Raw genomic sequence first — 18251 nt, 5'->3', positions numbered from 1 at the left:
GACAGCTAGATAAACAAAGGTGATAAGCCCCCCCTTGGCTCTCCTTGACCTGGACGGGGTAGCTGGACCGAAGAGGGTTTTATAGCCATCAGGGTGATAATTATTGTCTACAGCCCATATTTCCTGGCGGCATATCACATCAAAACTCTTAACATGGGCCAACGGTGTTCTTGATCTTGCTCTCCTGCCCCGCTATATTCCAAGAAAGAAATTTACACCCTCCATTCACTCTTTTCTTTTTTTAAATATCTTTATTGGTCTTTTTCATAATATTCCGTTTTCTTACAATACATGGCAAAGCAAAAATGTGGAGAATACAGTGTATATGTGTAACGTCCTCTTAATAACATTATAATAGAATAACTGTTCCTATTTCAGCAACACGATTTCACATGTATAGTCTCACATCAGCTTATTGCTAATAGACAGTTTGACATACATTGTTGCGATTGCCCGCCCACCACATATCTCTGCAGCTTTCAAGTGCCTATGCTAGAATAAAAATATAAAGAGAACAAAGGGACATGTTTCTAACGTCACATGCTAATATTTCCCACATTATTTAAGTCCTTTGTGTCAAATGGACACAGCGTTATCAGGCGCTGGAGACCTATACATGTGACCTGTTCGATATTACAATGAAGCGGGTTTTGCCAAAGAAGAATAGGGATGGTGCATGATTATAACAACAGACACACCTATAATGCATATTTTATCGAAATGAAAAATATTGTGCAACAAAACTAAAGGGCTTCTATCTGGAAAAAGTATGTTAACCATTGCCTTACTGAGTGTGGGACCGGTTATTGCACGAATAACTACTTGGAGACTCATTGGGACTCAACTCGGACTCATGTATGTGTAGGGGACTAATGTCAGAGCACTAGGCGTCGGGGCAGGAAAGAACAGGGCCCCCAGTACATCAGACGTCCCCCACGGGGTATCATCTAGTAGAAAGCGATAGGCATCCACCGCTATCTCTCTCCCCACCGCCCGGAAACTTCAATTAGTATATCATGGGGTCGCTGGCTCAGTGTCATTGCCCTCCCCGTTTACTCCATTTCTGAAGGCCGTAAGTATGGTGTCCCATTGTTGCGCTATGGGGCACTTGCGGATCCCTGCCGTTTCCTTCCTGTGTAGCGCTGTACTCTCTACCTGTGCCCATATTTTAAGTGAGCTTATCCAGCCGTTAATTTCTGGGGGATCTGCCTGCTTCCACCGTTTTGTAATTAAGTGCTTGGCAGTTATTAAACCTAGGTCTCTGAAGGAGGTGTCGCTACACTGCGCCAGAGTTGCAGCGACCTCTCTCCAGTAGCCTTGAAGGGAGGTGCAAGACCAAAGCATATGGAGCAGATCCACATTGGGCTGCTGACAGCGTGGGCATTACACCCTCCATTCACACTCAATACCTGCTCTGGGGGCGATACATTTCCCTGGGATGCGGGTGCCACAGGGTCTGAGGGACCCACACATAGTCAATCGCAATCTTCCAATGAGCTCAGAGGAGTAAACCTATTTGCTGTGTTACCACTATAATCCTCTCTGCACGACCCCTGTGACTCACCTCTTGGAGCCGCTCGCGCTGGGACCTAAGTTAGTAATAATTGAGTCTGTAGAAGTATCTCAGCAAGCGTGTCAAGATTGCTGAGTTCCAGCACTTGTAGTTAGACTGGGCAACCGTGGTTAAGATTCGGTTTACCATGACGGGATTGTTAAAATTGATGATAAGGCAGTCCCCTAGCCAGGATTTCTTGGCGCTACCAACCCACTGTGTCCGGTGCACCATGAGAGTTTGGTTTTCCACCCTAAGCCCAGGGGCAATGTTGGAATTGAGCCAGTGCACCACCTTATTGTTCAGCTGGTAAAAGTCTTCCTTGGTCCCGGGGTTGGGGCATGTTACTCTAGCTAACACCACAACAAGCGGAGTGGACTCAGGTAGGGGTAGTGCTCACCAGAGTTAACTGGATGTCTACTGCTGGTATTGAAAGTGATTATTCAGTCTGCATGTCATCATTTTCTAATGAAATAGAGGATTTGAGACATTTCTTAAAACATGCCCTAATTTTTCTTTCTACAGCACTAACCATAATTTCTATGACAAAATAAACACCCTAATTTTATTTCTTTTTAAATAAAGTGATTTAAGTGTTACCAGTATATTCCAATCAAGATGGCTTCAGGTGTGCCATGCGGTTGTCATAAGTAGGACTGTTAGCGCTCTACTTGTTCTTTAGAACACTCTGGGAAGCTGCAGTAGAACACTAAGGAATCAGCTGACAGTCTCTGCCCTTGTTGGATGTACATGTTGTATTGAGAATGTCAGACTTCATTCACACATGACTATGAAACATAATGTGAATTTACAGAAAATATGCTCACAGTTTAGCTTCTGGAGCACCTTCCAAACCTCTATTGGACAAGCATGAGAAAATAGTTTTCTCACTGCTAAGTCCAAGCGGGCTTTACAGTCTCCACAAACATGTGGCTCCTTTCCTCGCTCCTTTTACAGAGGAGCCTCCAAAAACATCAGCACAGATACCTCATCTTTCTTTAAAATCGCGACCCAAACATCCCCCAATAAAGGATATTTTAGAGGAGGATATAGAGCAAATAATAACAGATGGAGAGGCCGAGGTAACAACAACCCTCGCACCTCCACTGCTGCTAAACAGGGACTTCCCTACATGGCCCCCTCGCACAAGTGGCCCGCCACCACAACCTCAACATCATCTCCTACGCCGACGACACCCAGCTCATCCTCCCCCTCACCAAGGACCCACACACCGCCAAAACCAACCTCCACGAGGGAATGAAGGCCGTCGCTGTCTGGATGAGGAGCAGCCGTCTGAAGCTGAACTCTTGACAAGACGGAGGTCCTCATCCTCGGACCCACGCCCTCAACTTGGGACGACTCCTGGTGGCCAACCACACTGGGAACAGCACCAACACCCACCGACCATGCACGCCACCTAGGATTCGCCCTCAACTCCTCCCTCGACTTGTCCAAGCAGGTCAACGCCGTCTCCTCCTTCTGCTACAACACCCTCTGCATGCTTCGCAGGATCTACAAGTGGATTCCGACCAAAACAAGAAGAACGGTGACACAGGCCCTCGTCAGAAGCAGACTGGACTACGGCAACGCACTCTATGCAGGAATCCCAGCCAAACACCTACGACGACTACAACGCATCCAGAACGCCTCCGCCCGACTGATCGTCAACGTCCCCCGCAGCAGCCACATCATCTCCCACCTGAGAGACCTACACTGGCTCCCCGTCGACAAGAGGATCACCTTCAAGCTCCTCACCCACGCACACAAAGCACTCCACAACGCCGGACCAGCCTACTTGAGCAGCAGACTCAGCTTCCACACCCCCACCCGCCAGCCTCGCTCTCGCCGCTGTCCCCCGCATCCACCGTATGACCTACGGCAGCAGATCCTTCTCCTACCTCGCCGCCAAGACCTGGAACACCCTCCCTACCCACATACGGCAGACCCAAGTCCTACTCGCCTTCAGAAGACTCCTCAAGACCTGGCTCTTCGACTGTAGCAGCACCCCACCTCCCTTCAGTGCCTTGAGACCCTCACGGGTAAGTAGCACGCTTTACAAGTACTCTGATTGATTGATTGATTCCCTCCAGTCCCCCCAGACCATTCCACTCCGGTCAGGGGAAGATTATCACAGTTCCTACCTGTCTGGGAATCCATCCCAACAGACAATTGGGTAAGACAAATTATCCAATATGGTTACTGCCTAGAACTTACAGCTACCCCACCAAACATACCACCCAAGCTGCGTGCAATGTCCACAGAACATCTTGCCCTTTTAAAACAAGAAGTTCTTTCACTACTTCAAAAGCATGCCATAGAGCCAGTCCCTTTACTACATCAGGGAACAGGGGTTTACACCCTGTATTTCGTAATCCCCAAAAAGGACGGATCCCTAAGGCCATTACTGGACCTCAGACCCCTCAATCTGTATATACATTCAGATCATCTTCACATGATCACCCTCCAACAACTGCTTCCTCTGCTCCAACAAGGGGACTTCCTTGCCACAGTAGATCTCAAGGATACCTACTTCCACATTCCCATACATCCTGCTCACAGGAAGTATCTAAGGTTCATAGTGAACAGACAGCAATATCAGTTCAAAGTCCTTCCATTCGGAGTCCCCACCGCTCCCAGAGTATTTACCAAATGCCTAGCAGTGGTAGCAACACACTTGAGGAGACAACAATGCATGTCTTCCCATATCTGGATGACTGGCTGATAAAAGCCAAGTCAATGAACCAGTGTGTTCAACACACTCAACAAACCATCCAAACACTGCATAACCTGGGGTTCACAATCAACTATACCAAGTCGCACCTCCAACCCTCTCATGTACATCAATACCTAGGAGCCACAATAAATACTTCCACAGCTCTAGCATATCCCAGTCCAGCAGGGATAGCCAGTATACAAGCTCTCATCAGCAAATTTTAAATACAACACTCTCTTACAGCCAGAGTGTTCATGCAGCTCATAGGCATGATGGCATCTTGCTTATTCATTGTACCTTATGCAAGACTTCAGATGCGTCCCATAGAGGAATGCCTGGCACATCAGTGGAGCCAAGCTCAAAGACCACTTTCAGGTCTGGTGTTGGTAGACAGCCGCACACATCGCTCTCTGCAGTGGTGGAACACAAAAAACTTATCGAAAGGGCGGCCGTTCCTCTAGCCTGTTCCACAGATAGTACTAACAACAGACGCATCACTCACAGGATGGGGAGCACATCTCCTCAATCACACAACTCAAGGGAAATGGACCATTCAACAAAAAGTGTTCCATATCAATCATCTGGAACTGCTAGCCCGGAATAAATTATGCTTGTTGTAAAGCTTCAGTGCCCGTCACCTGCCAAGGTCTAGAACCCCAAACAGATTTAAGATCTATGGCTACTTTCCATAGCTCATAGCCACCTATTGCCAACTGATCCATAAAGGATTTTGAATACAACAATTTTGTGTGAGTAAGTCTCACTTTCGAATTTGAAGCATAATATTTTAAATCAGAAAAGAGAGCTTTAATGGCTTGCACATCCCAATCATCAGAACGTATATTTTGTTTCACAACATCCCCCATTGAAACATGATGTACATTTGGAACAATAAACACCTCCGTGGGTTCATGAATTTGAAATTTTACAGCATCTGAGACTATGGACACTAAACTCACGAAGATGAGAGTAATGAACGATAAAGAGATACAGGACATTGAAATAGATTTGCAAGCTGGCTAAGTTATGTTCAAAGGGAGGACTGTAGAAAGTAAAACGAAAAACATGAACATTGCCTGCGCCATCTTGTTTAGCGAGGGCCTTTACGTGCGCGTAAGCTGGAACCATTTTAGACATCACAGCCATTTCGTACTCTGCTGGTCACCTATGTGTCACCCCGACCTCGCTATCATCCCCCAGCGCTCTGACCAAGCTTGAACAAATGTACTGGGGTTGTAAAACCTTGTCATCATGGCAAAGCCCCGGAGTCACTTCCCGCACCAAACCCGTTTGTCCTTTCATCCTCCATGCTCGGGCAAGCCCTTTTGATAACCTCCTTCCCCGCACCTGGCTACTCAATCCAATCCCAGGCACTAACCAACCCCCGCGGACATGGTTTATTACCCACACATGGCAGGGCTTGTTTCACTGACAAAGGGGCCTGATTTAATCAATGAAATAACCCTTTGATCTGACCGATCCCACGTGTTTTTAGATCCTGTCGGAATGTCCAGCTGCGAGATAACGATCATCTGTTAAATCTGGGTGGGGGGACGATTGCTGCTTGGTTTGTGTGAGAACCTGACTGAGGTGGGGATTCCAAGGATGTTTTACCATGCTAATAAACTGGTGCAATGTGTATAAAAGAGCGAACCACGGTGATGCAGTTAGAGCACCTCCCGACGACATCCCGGTGTCTGAGTTGATGTGTTCTCCTCTGAAGTAATAAACCTGTTTCTTGCCTTCCAGTTGCCAGTGCCCACTCGTTATTTTGATAGATATCTATAAGGTGAATAAAAGGTGTTTTTTGCCGGGCAGGATCGGTGGTCTCAGGAGATTCGCTGTTTTTCACAATTGGCGGAGGTCAAGTCCAAGGATGAAAAATGCCTTGCCCCCTCAAGAGAATCCAGCATTTTAGTTATATTGGGTAAAGGGTAATGATCAACAATAACTGCTTTGTTGAGCTCCCTCGAGCCTACACAGAGCCTGGCTTCCCCATTGGCTTACGGGCCATAATAACAAGAGGGGCCCACTCTGTTGCTTCAACTACTTGAATGATGCACTTGGCTAAGAGATTGACAAATTCAACTTTCATGCACTCCTTTACTAACAGAGGTGCATTCCTAACCTTAGCTGTTTTTGGAACAGCATTAGATTTGACCTTTATCCGATGTACATAGTTTTTGAGACACACCCAGCTCACCAGCAAAGACCTCAGGGAATTCCTTGATCCAGTCTCGATTAGCATTACTAACAACCCTAACTGGTGGTAATTCTTTTACACAGACAGTTCTCATTGTGATCAAGGCAGATATGTAGATCATGCTGATGGAACCAACTTATGAGCGAATCCCCTTTCATCAAGACATAGATTTTACCAGGCAAGGCTCTCACTTTGAAGTCAATGGTGCACCAGAAATAACCCAGCAACTCAATAGTCACCCCACCTTAACCTTTTGGTCTAATGTCTGGCTTCAAAAGGGTGACTTTGCCCAGCAGATAACGCTCATTAAATGTTTTGGGGACTAGAGTTATCTTGGCCCCAGAGTCGAAGAGCATGCTCACTGGAGCATCATTAATCAAAACTAGCTACTGAGGGCCATCACTAGCATTCCCTGTGACTGGGAGAATATTGATTCCTTCCAATTCTTCTTCATAAAGATCAACTTCCCTGACTTTTTCATGCTTGTTGCCCGTTCTGCAACTCTTTGAGACGTGACCTTTTCTCTCACAAGTTTTGCACATTGCCTTCCAGCCTGGGCAGTCTTTAAAGTTGGCTACATGGGCAGGGTTGCCACACCTGAAGCACTTCACCTGAAAATTATTTGTGTTAAAGGGCTTTGAAGTGGTGCTTGATTTGGGTTTAACGATTCTATCCACCACCACCTTGACATTAATGTTCTCGTTTTTATCACCTGAACTGTTTTTGTGTATGACATCAACACACGCTTTTGAATGCTTGTGACTTTTGGCTATGGTCAGCACTTCTTGAAGCAATTCCATGTCTTTTTGCCACAGGGCGTCTCTTGTTTTGTCAAGGGCGCATCGCAACATGAACTGATCTCTTATGCACTCCTCTTAAGCAGCACCAAAATTGCACATGGAAGCCAAATTGTGCAAGTTAGTTATGTACTGTTTGACTGACTCATTCTGCCTTTGCATCCTTCTCCCAAAGTGATATCGTACAAGGACAGTACTCACTTTGGGGAGATAGTGCAAGTCCAACTTTTTGATGCAGATCTCGTATTCATTAAGAGTGGTAGAGGCACTATCAGAGAGTTCAGGAAGGTGTTCAAAGAATTATTGTCCCTCAGAGCAAAAACAATGCATTAACCATGAGGCTTTCCTCTGTGCAATGAAGGAAGTGCCAAAGACACGAGCATAATGTGTGAAAACCTTCCACTTCAGCCACGAGAGAGGAGGAACTCCTGGAGATGTCAAAAAGAAGGGAGGGGCAGTAACATTTTGCATTATGTATGTACTATGTTTTGACCTAGTTTGAACTTCAGTGATCTGGTTACAGTGCACAATATCCACAAACCTTATAAGCTGAGCGCATCAGCGACATTGTGTGAAACTTCAACAATTAAAATGTTGTCCAATGCGACACAGTCTCAGAAACTGTATTAGCTGTGCGCATCAGCGGAACCATCAGCCCGATTTCTGATGGCACATATTTATATAGGGAGGAGTCACTTTAGTCTGGTGCTCAATTACATGTGTAGATGTGAGTCTGGTGGTGCCTGATAACTAAAAGGCCCATATTTGTTTACATATAATTTCATATATATCTGATTTATTATCCCTATTACAGTGCCTTCTACCTTGAAAAGGTCCATCCTAGACCAGTGTGTGGACAAAACACATGCCGACAAATCGAGGACAAAGGGATTGAGACCTGATCTAGGAACACTAACAACAAATCCTACATCGAACCTCACCTTTAACTGATGGAGAGCAACAATGGATATAAAGCGATATATTGAAAAAAAGTAACCTGGAGAATTGCTGCACATTAAAGTAAATTAACTAATAATGAACTACATAACCACAGCTGTGTGACCTGGAAGCCAATTATTTCTCAGTAGAGCCCTTGTTTGTGATCACCTTACAGTGCTCACATTATCATCCACGCTAGAAGAGATGGGAGCCTGGGGTGTCTGGTTACAGAAGCTCATTTACATACAAAGGGGGGTGACAGCCTGTTCACAACGCACAGCACAGCATGTTTACGTAAAATGCTTGTACACAGAACAGGGTAAAATCTTGTGTCTCTTTTTTCTTTTTCTTCAATATGTCCTGCACCTCGCTCTCTTCTTCTCTTTCTCTCATTTCAATTCATCGTAAATTACTCAAATTCACTATTGCTTTTTCAGCACGGCACAAGTCGGGGGTTGACACAGTTTGAAGAGGTGCCCCCACTATTATCTAGAAAAGGGACACAGTTCCACCTAGCTCTTTAGCCTGCGACTTGGAATTGTTACTTTGTTTCTTGCATCTGCAGACACAGGCCTCAGAGTGTTTATAACTGTCTGTCCAACTAGCAGTGATCCCTTTATTTATTTGTGTGAGTGGCGCAAGAGAGGAACAGAGAAATCAGCCCCTCTAATGTTTAATACACTGTAAATGTGAAACACTTTGGGGCTTAGGGGCTGGATAAAGAACGTCAGGAAACAAACACAAATTAAAAGCACATCTTATTTATTCGCTGAAAACTGTTTAAAAATGTAATTTCCAAGTTCCACATATCTGTTTAAAAATATTTACACTTTCAGTCATTTCCGAGTTTAGTTACAAACTGATAGTGGGAAAAACACATCATGTATAAAAACTGATACCAAAATCTTCTTTTTACAATCTTTTATGTTTCTTGCTTTTTTTTTTTTAAAACAGGCCGTCGATCTTTCATGTGAAAATTATTATAAGGGCCTGACATCAATTCTTGTGATGTCACTACTTGTACATTGTGATTTGCATATGATAATGGGCTCCTTCACTATTTTCCTTATTTGTGCCGTTTATTAAATGACATGGGTCTATAGATATTAAAAATAATTATATAAATTCACAGGTATTCAGCCCGTTTCTATGGTGATGTCACACATTGACAAGTTTTCGGCTGCATCTTCTATTTGAATACAAATCACCTGCCGTTCCCCCTCCTTCCATTTCTTTTTCTTTTTCACCCCCTTTCTTTGTCTCTCTCGCTCTCTGTATCTTTCCCCCTCTCTATCTCCCACACACTCCTGTTAGCTTTAGCTTCATGAATGTCACTGCTGGCATTCATATGACAAATCCTGAGGCACAATTCAGGACAAAGGACAATCAGTGTGGAAGACGATTTGCTCGGAGTTCAACAGATTGTCCTAGCACATATATGCTTTTGATGTGGAATTTCGCTATTTCACCACATTCTTCAAACAGAGTCTGCTGCTAACAGTGGCTCAATTCTGGTAACAAATTGAGTTTGGCAAGTCACAAAATGAATAGGGAGAGCCCAGTCAGAGAGGAGCCATGGGTCACACTTAGTTATAAGACCTGAGACACGAGCTGATCCATCAACCAAAAACAGTGTGTAAAAGATGCAGCAAACGTTACTTAAAAACAAGGTATATGCTCTGTTATATCTAAAAATAGGTTATTTCTTGAACACCTGTGCTTCACTTGAGTTCATTACATATACTGCAGTGGCATTTGTTAATAGTAATACATACATTTTACCAATGAAGCTTCCATCTCCAGAGCCCTGACAACATGCCTACTTTGGGTGTGTTGGGTTTATAGATTTTATCACTAATCCTACAAGATAGCTGAAAATACAGTGGTTAGTCCCTGTATTGTTCAGTGTTGCTTTTACAGGAAGTGTGATCAGGTGTGATTGAACCTTTTTCTTTGTATCTCTTCTTCATCAAATAAAAATCAAGAATGTTGCTTTTCTTTTAATCCACATTGTGCTTGCCTCCAACTGTGTATCCTGGTGCATCATGTTGCTTTGCTTTGTGTACGGAAGTGAACAATCTCTGGAAACTAACACTTTTATTACTCTGCAAATACTGTTATCTGTTTTTCTTATTTACTGCTAGTCGGGTCTTCTATCAAAAGCCCTTCACACTTTCAGCGCCCTTCTATGTTTTCTCCCTGTGTGTTCGATGATGACTTTGTAGCTCTGATAATCGACTAAAGCTCTTCCCACATTCATTGCACTTAAATGGCTTTTCTCCTGTGTGAGTTCGCTGATGAGATCTTAATGCTGAAGAGAAGCGAAAACAACTGTCACTTTCACTACAATGATAGGGGTTTTTCCCCGTGTGTGTTCGCTGATAACTCCGAAGTTGTGATAACCGACTAAAGCACTTTGCACATTCATTGCACTTGAATGGTTTTTCTCCTGTGTGAGTTCGCTGATGATACATTAATGCTGAAGAGCTGCGAAAACTACTGTCACATTCATTACAATGATAGGGTTTTTCCCCGTGTGTGTTCGCTGATGACTTTGTAGGTCTGATAATTGACTGAAGCTCTTCAAACATTCACTGCACTTGAATGGCTTTTCTCCTGTGTGTGTTCGCTGATGATTTTGTAGGAGTGATGACGTCCTGAAGCCCTTTGCACAATCACTGCACTTGAATGGCTTTTCCCCTGTGTGTCTTCGCTGGTGTCTTTGACGGCTTTATAATTGACTAAAGCTCCTCACACATTCATTGCAATGGTATGGCTTTTCCCGTGTGTGTTCGCTGATGTCTTTGTAGGTCTGATAATCGATTAAAAATGCTCTTCACACATTCATTGCCCTTGAATGGTTTTTCTCCTGTGTGAGTCTGCTGATGATTCCTTAATGCTGAAGAGTCGCGAAAACTACTGTCACATTCAATACAATGATAGGGATTTTTCCCCCGTGTGTGTTCGCTGATGTCTTCGAAGGCTTGATAACTGACTAGAGCTCTTCAAACATTCACTGCACTTGAATGGCTTTTCCCCTGTGTGTGTTCGCTGATGTCTTCGAAGTTTTGATAGCTCACTAAAGTACTTTGCACATTCAGTGCACTTGAATGGCTTTTCTCCTGTATGTGTTCGATGATGTCTTCGAAGGCTTGATAAGTGACTAAAGCTCTTTACACATTCACTGCACTTGAATGGCTTTTCTCCTGTGTGAGTTTGCTGATGAATTTGAAGGCTTGATAACCGACTAAAGCTCTTCAAACATTCACTGCACTTGAATGGCTTTTCCCCTGTGTGTGTTCGCTGATGTCTTCGAAGTTTTGATAGCTCACTAAAGTACTTTGCACATTCAGTGCACTTGAATGGCTTTTCTCCTGTGTGTGTTCGATGATGTCTTCGAAGGCTTGATAACTGACTAAAGCTCTTCAAACATTCAGTGCACTTGAATGGCTTTTCCCCAGTGTGTGTTCGCTGATGACTATTTAGGTCTGATAACTGACTAAAGCTCTTTACACATTCACTGCACTTGAATGGCTTTTCTCCTGTGTGAGTTTGCTGATGAATTTGAAGGCTTGATAAGTGACTAAAGCTCTTTACACATTCACTGCAGTTGAATGGCTTTTCCCCTGTGTGTGTTCGCTGATGAATTTGGAAGTTTGATAAGTGACTAAAGCTCTTTACACATTCACTGCAGTTGAATGGCTTTTCCCTGTGTGTGTTCGCTGATGAATTTGGAGGTTTGATAAGTGACTAAAGCACTTCACACATTCACTGCAGTTGAATGGCTTTTCCCCTGTGTGTGTTCGCTGATGAATTTGGAGGTTTGATAAGTGACTAAAGCACTTCACACATTCACTGCACTTGAATGGCTTTTCCCCTGTGTGTGTTCGCTGGTGACTTTGTAGTTCTGATAACCTACTAAAACTCTTGACACATTCACTGCACTTGAATGGTTTTTGTCCTGTGTACGTGTGCTGATTAAGCTTGAGTAGTGATGACAAACGAAAGCTCTCGCTGTATGTGTTTGATTCTTCTTTCTTGGTTTGTGTCTGTGGGTCGGGTATATATTTGTCTACATCCCTTGACTGTATTTCCTGATGGAACAACATGACTGATGAAGCACTTGTTTTTTTTTTCACACACTTTATATGTGTGCAGTATTTTACACGTTTGATTTCTGTTTTAATAATAAAATGCAATAGCCACCAAATATTTGCTACACTCCTAATATGTAGAAGGTGTTTTTGTAGGTAATTGTGCCTTTAGATTGGATTATGGCTATGCACGCTTGCGGGTAAAGATGTATCTTCCTTCTGGCCGGTACAAATTGGGACAGTCTGTTGTATTGTAGATTGAAGAACTCCTCTTTCCTTTACCAGTCAGTTGTCCGGCTCCGCTCTGTTGTGCTCTTCTCTGGTTGCTGTGGTTTGTCCAGAAAGAGTTTACAATTCACCTAGAGCACGGAATTATGCCTTGTCTTCATTTTAGAAAACTGAGCACTGCGGTAATCACATCATACCGATCCCATGATTAAAGTTGGTATTTGACACGTGTTTATACAGGAGGTGGTTTGTTATTGTTGTTTCCTTAATTTTCCTACGGTCATTTCTTCGTCTTGTGGTGTGGAGGTGCTCAGCTCAGGCTCTTACAATCACTGAACTGCCCTTGATGCTTCATCCGGGATCTGTCAATTTGTGTGCAGGTTCCTCTGTCGCCGACTGCGGTGAGGTTTTCCTGAATACTGTAGCTCATTATTTCTGCTGTTATTCAAGATTTACAGCATTCACTTCTTTATTGATAGTCATTTCACACACACGCTTGTTTTCTGTTGGATGTAAAGATATTTAAAATTACTAAATTGAAACATAATGGAATGAGAATTCACAATGTTTAACTGGTTGTAAAAGACATTTCAGGGGAGATTTACCAAATCTCCACACAATGCAGCGCAGCCCTCCCCCGCGAGGCTACGCTGCGTGGCGCGACAGGAAGGAAACAGGAGAGCAACATATTTTCAGAGATATGGCCCTCTCCTTCCCTTTCCCTTGTGTCGGCACTGATTACAGCGGCCCTGCGCCATGCACACACATTAGCACCAGAGCGCTAGGGTGTGTGTGTGAGTCCAGCATGGATTTTGTACAGGAAGGACACCCTTCCTGTACAAATTACTATGCCTCGACATGAGGGAAAGCTTTCACCATTTTGCATACGTGTTGCACAGTGTAGCAAGCATGCAACGTCAAAGCATTTCTCCTTCCTTGCACCTAGTTTTGTGGTTGCACAGGAACGCCCATGCACCACCCTTGGCAGGCCCCCATGGCACAAAGTAATGCAAAACAATGCTATGCGCAGTGTCACATTACTTTAACGATATTTCTAGCGCTAAACAAGTTTAGCGCTGGAAAGTAAATTAGGAAAAAACGATTTTGTGCCATTTTGTGCCACTTTTGTGACACAAACACAGTGCAAATTCTTAGTAAATCTCCCCCTTCTTCTTTATCGCTTTTGAAACTTAGCAAGGAATATTTCATCATACACAGATATTTATCTAAAAGTTCTGGTGACATCTTATTAATGTGTACGAACAATCCGAGAAAGAGGGGTCAAAGGGATCCAAAGTTTAAAGACCCTAACCTGGTTCACATCCCCAGCTACACTATATGAAAAAAACAAACCGAACAAAGGCAGTCCATGAGCACAACACAAATGGCTCAGCTGCTAACACCCCTCTCAGTGGGTGTCAGGGATGCCCTAGTCACCCTCCAGCAGCTATCGCAAATCTCAAAAAGCACCTAAAGTATGAAAAAATACATCAAAAATAAATTCAAAGGAGAATTGGTCAACAAAATCCATAACCATCTGAACGTGGATGACCATCAAACAGACTCAGTGATCAGTCCTATCATCTGGCTGTTCCACTTGTGCATCGGCAGGTCCCTTGATCATCGAGACCTCATGCCGCACATTATTGGTACCGGATCTGGTCCACACAAACCTATGAACCGCCTTATGATGGCTGATTATTGATGGTTAGAAACTAAATTAGAAAAACAGTGCAACATAAACAAAACCTTAGTGACTTAAAATAGGATGGTGTGTCCCCTGATTAAAAACTAGAACAGTGCAATTGACAGTGTGACCAAATAACTGTCAAATAAATGGGCCAACATGTTTCTGCCTTGTGGGCAAACCATCCCCGGCTTTCATCAGGGCCTCTGCTCATACAAATTTGCTACTGTTATTAACGTGAACAAATAAACATATTTAATTAAATAATAAATGTTGTTAGTGATACAACCTGTACCAACCGTGATTCTCTAATCCTCCTTGTCAGTAGATGTATGACGATCTGTGAGGAAAACATATATTTTTAATTAAAATGTATATATCAAACCCCAGTGCTCTCTGAAACAATTTCTGTAGAATATCAAATTCTTTTCTCACCTAAGTTGACAGGGGAAAAGACCTCACCTCACCTGGACAAAGCTCAGGACTAGGAGGCCCTGCACTGTGGAAACAGGTACAAACAGACAAAAGACAGACATTCTGTGTGACTCCTTATTCAGCAAGTATCCATGTCAATGTCTATTGACTGCTTTCTGTCACCCTACTCCACTCCAACACAGTGAATCAATCGGTGATCTGTCCTAGTGAATGACCAAAGTCTCAGTGTTCACAAAATATATCTCTCTATGACAAACTTACATGTTTATATCTAAAGAATTCATCTATTCTTACTCCAAAATGCGATTTTACTTCCTTATTATTAATTTGTACGCTTCCCAAATAAACTGGTTTGCAAGGACTATTATCGTGTCATAACTACATCGCAACTTCAGCAGTTTACCTGGAAAAGCAGTACAATTAAAAAGAAGTATAATTGAAAAGAGCAGCTGCTCACCTCTCCGTCGGTACCTCTATGTCTCTCTTGAGACTAGGGGGAGGCACCGAGGCTCGAGATGTAAGATGTTTTATCCTTTGCGATTCTTCCCCCGGCACTATTTCACCTTCGTGTGCGTGTCACCTCCAGAGGCATACTTCTTTTACCACTCACCAACAATTCACCTCATCTCTCTATAGCACCTGTCTGACAAACATTTCATTTTTTTATAGCGCTACTCATAGTTTACTCACACTCAGTTCTGTGATGTGCATGGTACATCTTCTTTGTACCAGGCACCTTAACCTTCTGCACTGTGTGGGTGACAAGAGTGCCCATGTGACTGCACGGTGAGCAATGCAACAGTGTGAGAGTAGGGTAAAAGGAGTGACTGCAGGGTGAGTGAGGTGACCATATGAATTTGGGATCGGCTGTAAGTGCAGAGTGGGATGAATTAGTGCGTGGTTAGTGATGGCCTTGTTTGAGTGAGCTACAGACTGAGCAGTAAGGGGGGACAGGTGAGTGGAGTGTCACATGAGTGCAGGGTGAGAAGTGTGCTTGTGTGACTGCAGGGTGAGGTACAGAGTGAACAATGCAAGCAAATTTTTAGTGCAGAGTGATCACTGTGACAGCAGGGTGAGCGGGTGAACGTTGTGAGTGCATGGTGATCAGTGTGAGTGCATTGTGATCACTGTGAGTACATTATGATCACTGTGACTGCAGGGTGAGTGGGTGAATGTTGTGAGTGCATGGTGATCAGTGTGTGTTGTGATCAGTGTGAGTGCATTATGATCACTGTGAGTGCAGGGTGAGCGGGTGAATGGCATGAGTGCATGGTGATCAGTGTGAGTGAATTGTGATTATGGTAAGTGTAGGGTGAGCGGGTGAATGGTGTGAGTGCATGGTGATTGGTGTGAGTGCAGGGTGAGCGGGTGAATGATGTGAGTGCATTGTGATCAGTGTGAGTGCATTGTGATCAGTATGAGTGCATTGTGATCACTGTGAGTGCAGGGTGAGTGGGTGAATGTTGTGAGTGCATGGCGATCAGTGTGAATGCACTGTGATCAGTGTGAGTGCATTGTGATCACTGTGAGTGCAGGGTGAGCGGGTGAATGGTGGGAGTGCAAGGTGATTGGTGTGAGTGTATGGTGATTGGTGTGAGTGCATGGTGATCAGTGTGAGTGCAGGGCGAGCGGGTGAATGTTGTGAGTGCATGGTGATCAGTGTGAGTGCATGGTGATCAGTGTGAGTGCATGGTGATCAGTGTGAGTGCATGGTGATCAGTGTGAGTGCATGGTGATCAGTGGGAGTGCAGGGTGAGCGGGTGCATAGTGGGAGTGCATTGTGATCAGTGTGAGTGCATTGTGATTGCTGTGAGTGCATGGTGTTCAGTGTGAGTGCATTGTGATCAGTGTGGGTGCATTGTGATCAGTGTTAGTGCATTGTGATCGATATGAGTGCATGGTGATTGCTACGAGTGCACGGTGATCAGTGTGAGTGCATTGTGATCGCTGGGAGTGCAGGGTGAACGTGAAAGTGAAGGCGAGAATGAGACGTGAGTAGTCTGAAAGCAGGGTGCATTTCCAGAAACTTGAAGCGTAGGGTTTCAGATATAAGTTAAACTATTGCTATAATGGCATTAATCAGGGTTCGAGGGTGGAGGAAATAAATAATGTGCTGATCCTGCAACAAACTTCCAGTCTAATGATTAGGGTTACCAGCTCATTATTTTGATGGCCCAGAAATAAGCAGTCACATACAGCTGTATTTTTTGCACTTATCTGTGAATACTTAGAACAGCAAATATAAATAGAAAGCACTTTAATTGTGTTCTAGAGATGCCTCAATGATCCATGACTAAAAATTAAAGAGAATAAAGACAGAAAAGTCACATAACTAATTAATACATACTTTTTTATTTTGTAACTCAATTTAGTGTCAAGAGCAGGTCTCTGCAAGATCTTTAAACAACATATAGCAGGCATGTTTCTTTTGGCAACCCAACTTTATTAGGTTTCGCCTGGCGATCCGCTGCACAGCAGCGTTCGCGCAGGCAAAATCTTTTGAGAACAGTATGTGCCTTTGTCCCGCCTCTCTTTTCCATTGGAAAAGAGTAGCTAGCCATTGGAAAAGAGTGGCGTCCGTCATTGTCCGAGGCGATTCGTTGGCGTTCCGTACATTTTTTCCCTCTCCGCCCCCTTGCAATCGGCATTGCGGCGGTGGGCGGTGTTTTTTTTTTTAAATGTTTGTTTTGCCCATTTTGAAAGTGTCGTTTTCAGTGGTGGGTTGCGCGATGCCCCGCTGTCCGTTCCCGCCCCCCCCTCCCGCTGTCCGTGTGCCAGTTCCTGCCCCCCTCCCGCTGTCCGTGTGCCCGTTCCCGCCCCCCTCCCACTGTCCGTTCCCGCCCCCCTCCCGCTGTCCATGTGCCCGTAGGTGCTCGTTTTTTCCTGTCAGTTGTCGTAAAGTCACGCCGCCATTTTCGTAGGTCGGCTTTGCATATTGTTTAGTTGGCTGCAACACTCATCAAGTGAACTGCTGGAAGCGTTGCATAGCGCTTCATTCCCTCGAGGACGCATGGAAGCGCATGATTTGCAATGGGCTTCTGTACCTCTACATTAAAACGATCGCCGCATGTGAGACGAACTCGTCAAGGTTATTGGATTAGTACAGTCATATCTAGCGGAGCAAAATGCCTCACGGCGCTAGAGACAGAACTGTAACCGAGGGGCGATGCGCTGTGGAATGATTTTTATACTTGAGCCTCACTCATGTATGAGCCCTTAAATAGCACACTTTCACGTGTATTTGTGTTCACTGAAAGCCCCCCCCCCTCCACCCCTCATACTGGGATTTGTGTATAATAAACATGCATTTTTTTTTAACACAACCACACTTTGCCTATAAATCTCAGTGATTGCAGCTTGACTTGTGAAGAGACACCTCTCTGGGGTTATGTTCCGGGGGGCTTTCTAATACTCTTCAGCCCCCAGTGAACACAAAGGGCGTCCCCTTCCTTCCTTCACTTCAGACTGCAGACGCTCAAGCTCCCTCGTGCTGCTCCCGGCTCCCTCCCTGCCGCCCCGTGGTCCTGCTCCGGGGGTCTGGTGGGCGGGGTGTCTTTGTCCAGGCGGCGGCAGGGCCGGCCTCCCTGTGAATGAAAGAAACAG

The 18251-nt window shown here is 44.4% G+C and overlaps 1 protein-coding gene across 1 annotated transcript in view; it reads right to left on the bottom strand.

Moving 5' to 3' along the window:
* LOC144805476 (uncharacterized) overlaps positions 1–18251 on the bottom strand; it is a 187244-nt gene that overhangs the window by 156308 nt on the left and 12685 nt on the right. Inside the window, exon 2 of the mRNA XM_078672022.1 lies at positions 11293–11926. Within this exon, the coding sequence (XP_078528148.1) occupies positions 11293–11926 (634 nt within the window). The remainder of the gene's footprint in view (positions 1–11292; positions 11927–18251) is intronic.

Source organism: Lissotriton helveticus (genome assembly GCF_964261635.1).
Source record: "Lissotriton helveticus chromosome 1_1 unlocalized genomic scaffold, aLisHel1.1 SUPER_1_unloc_11, whole genome shotgun sequence".
In the NCBI taxonomy this organism is placed as follows: Eukaryota; Metazoa; Chordata; class Amphibia; order Caudata; family Salamandridae; genus Lissotriton; species Lissotriton helveticus.
The sequence above is the reverse complement of the archived record's forward strand: the minus strand, read 5'-3'. Positions and strand labels throughout refer to the sequence as shown.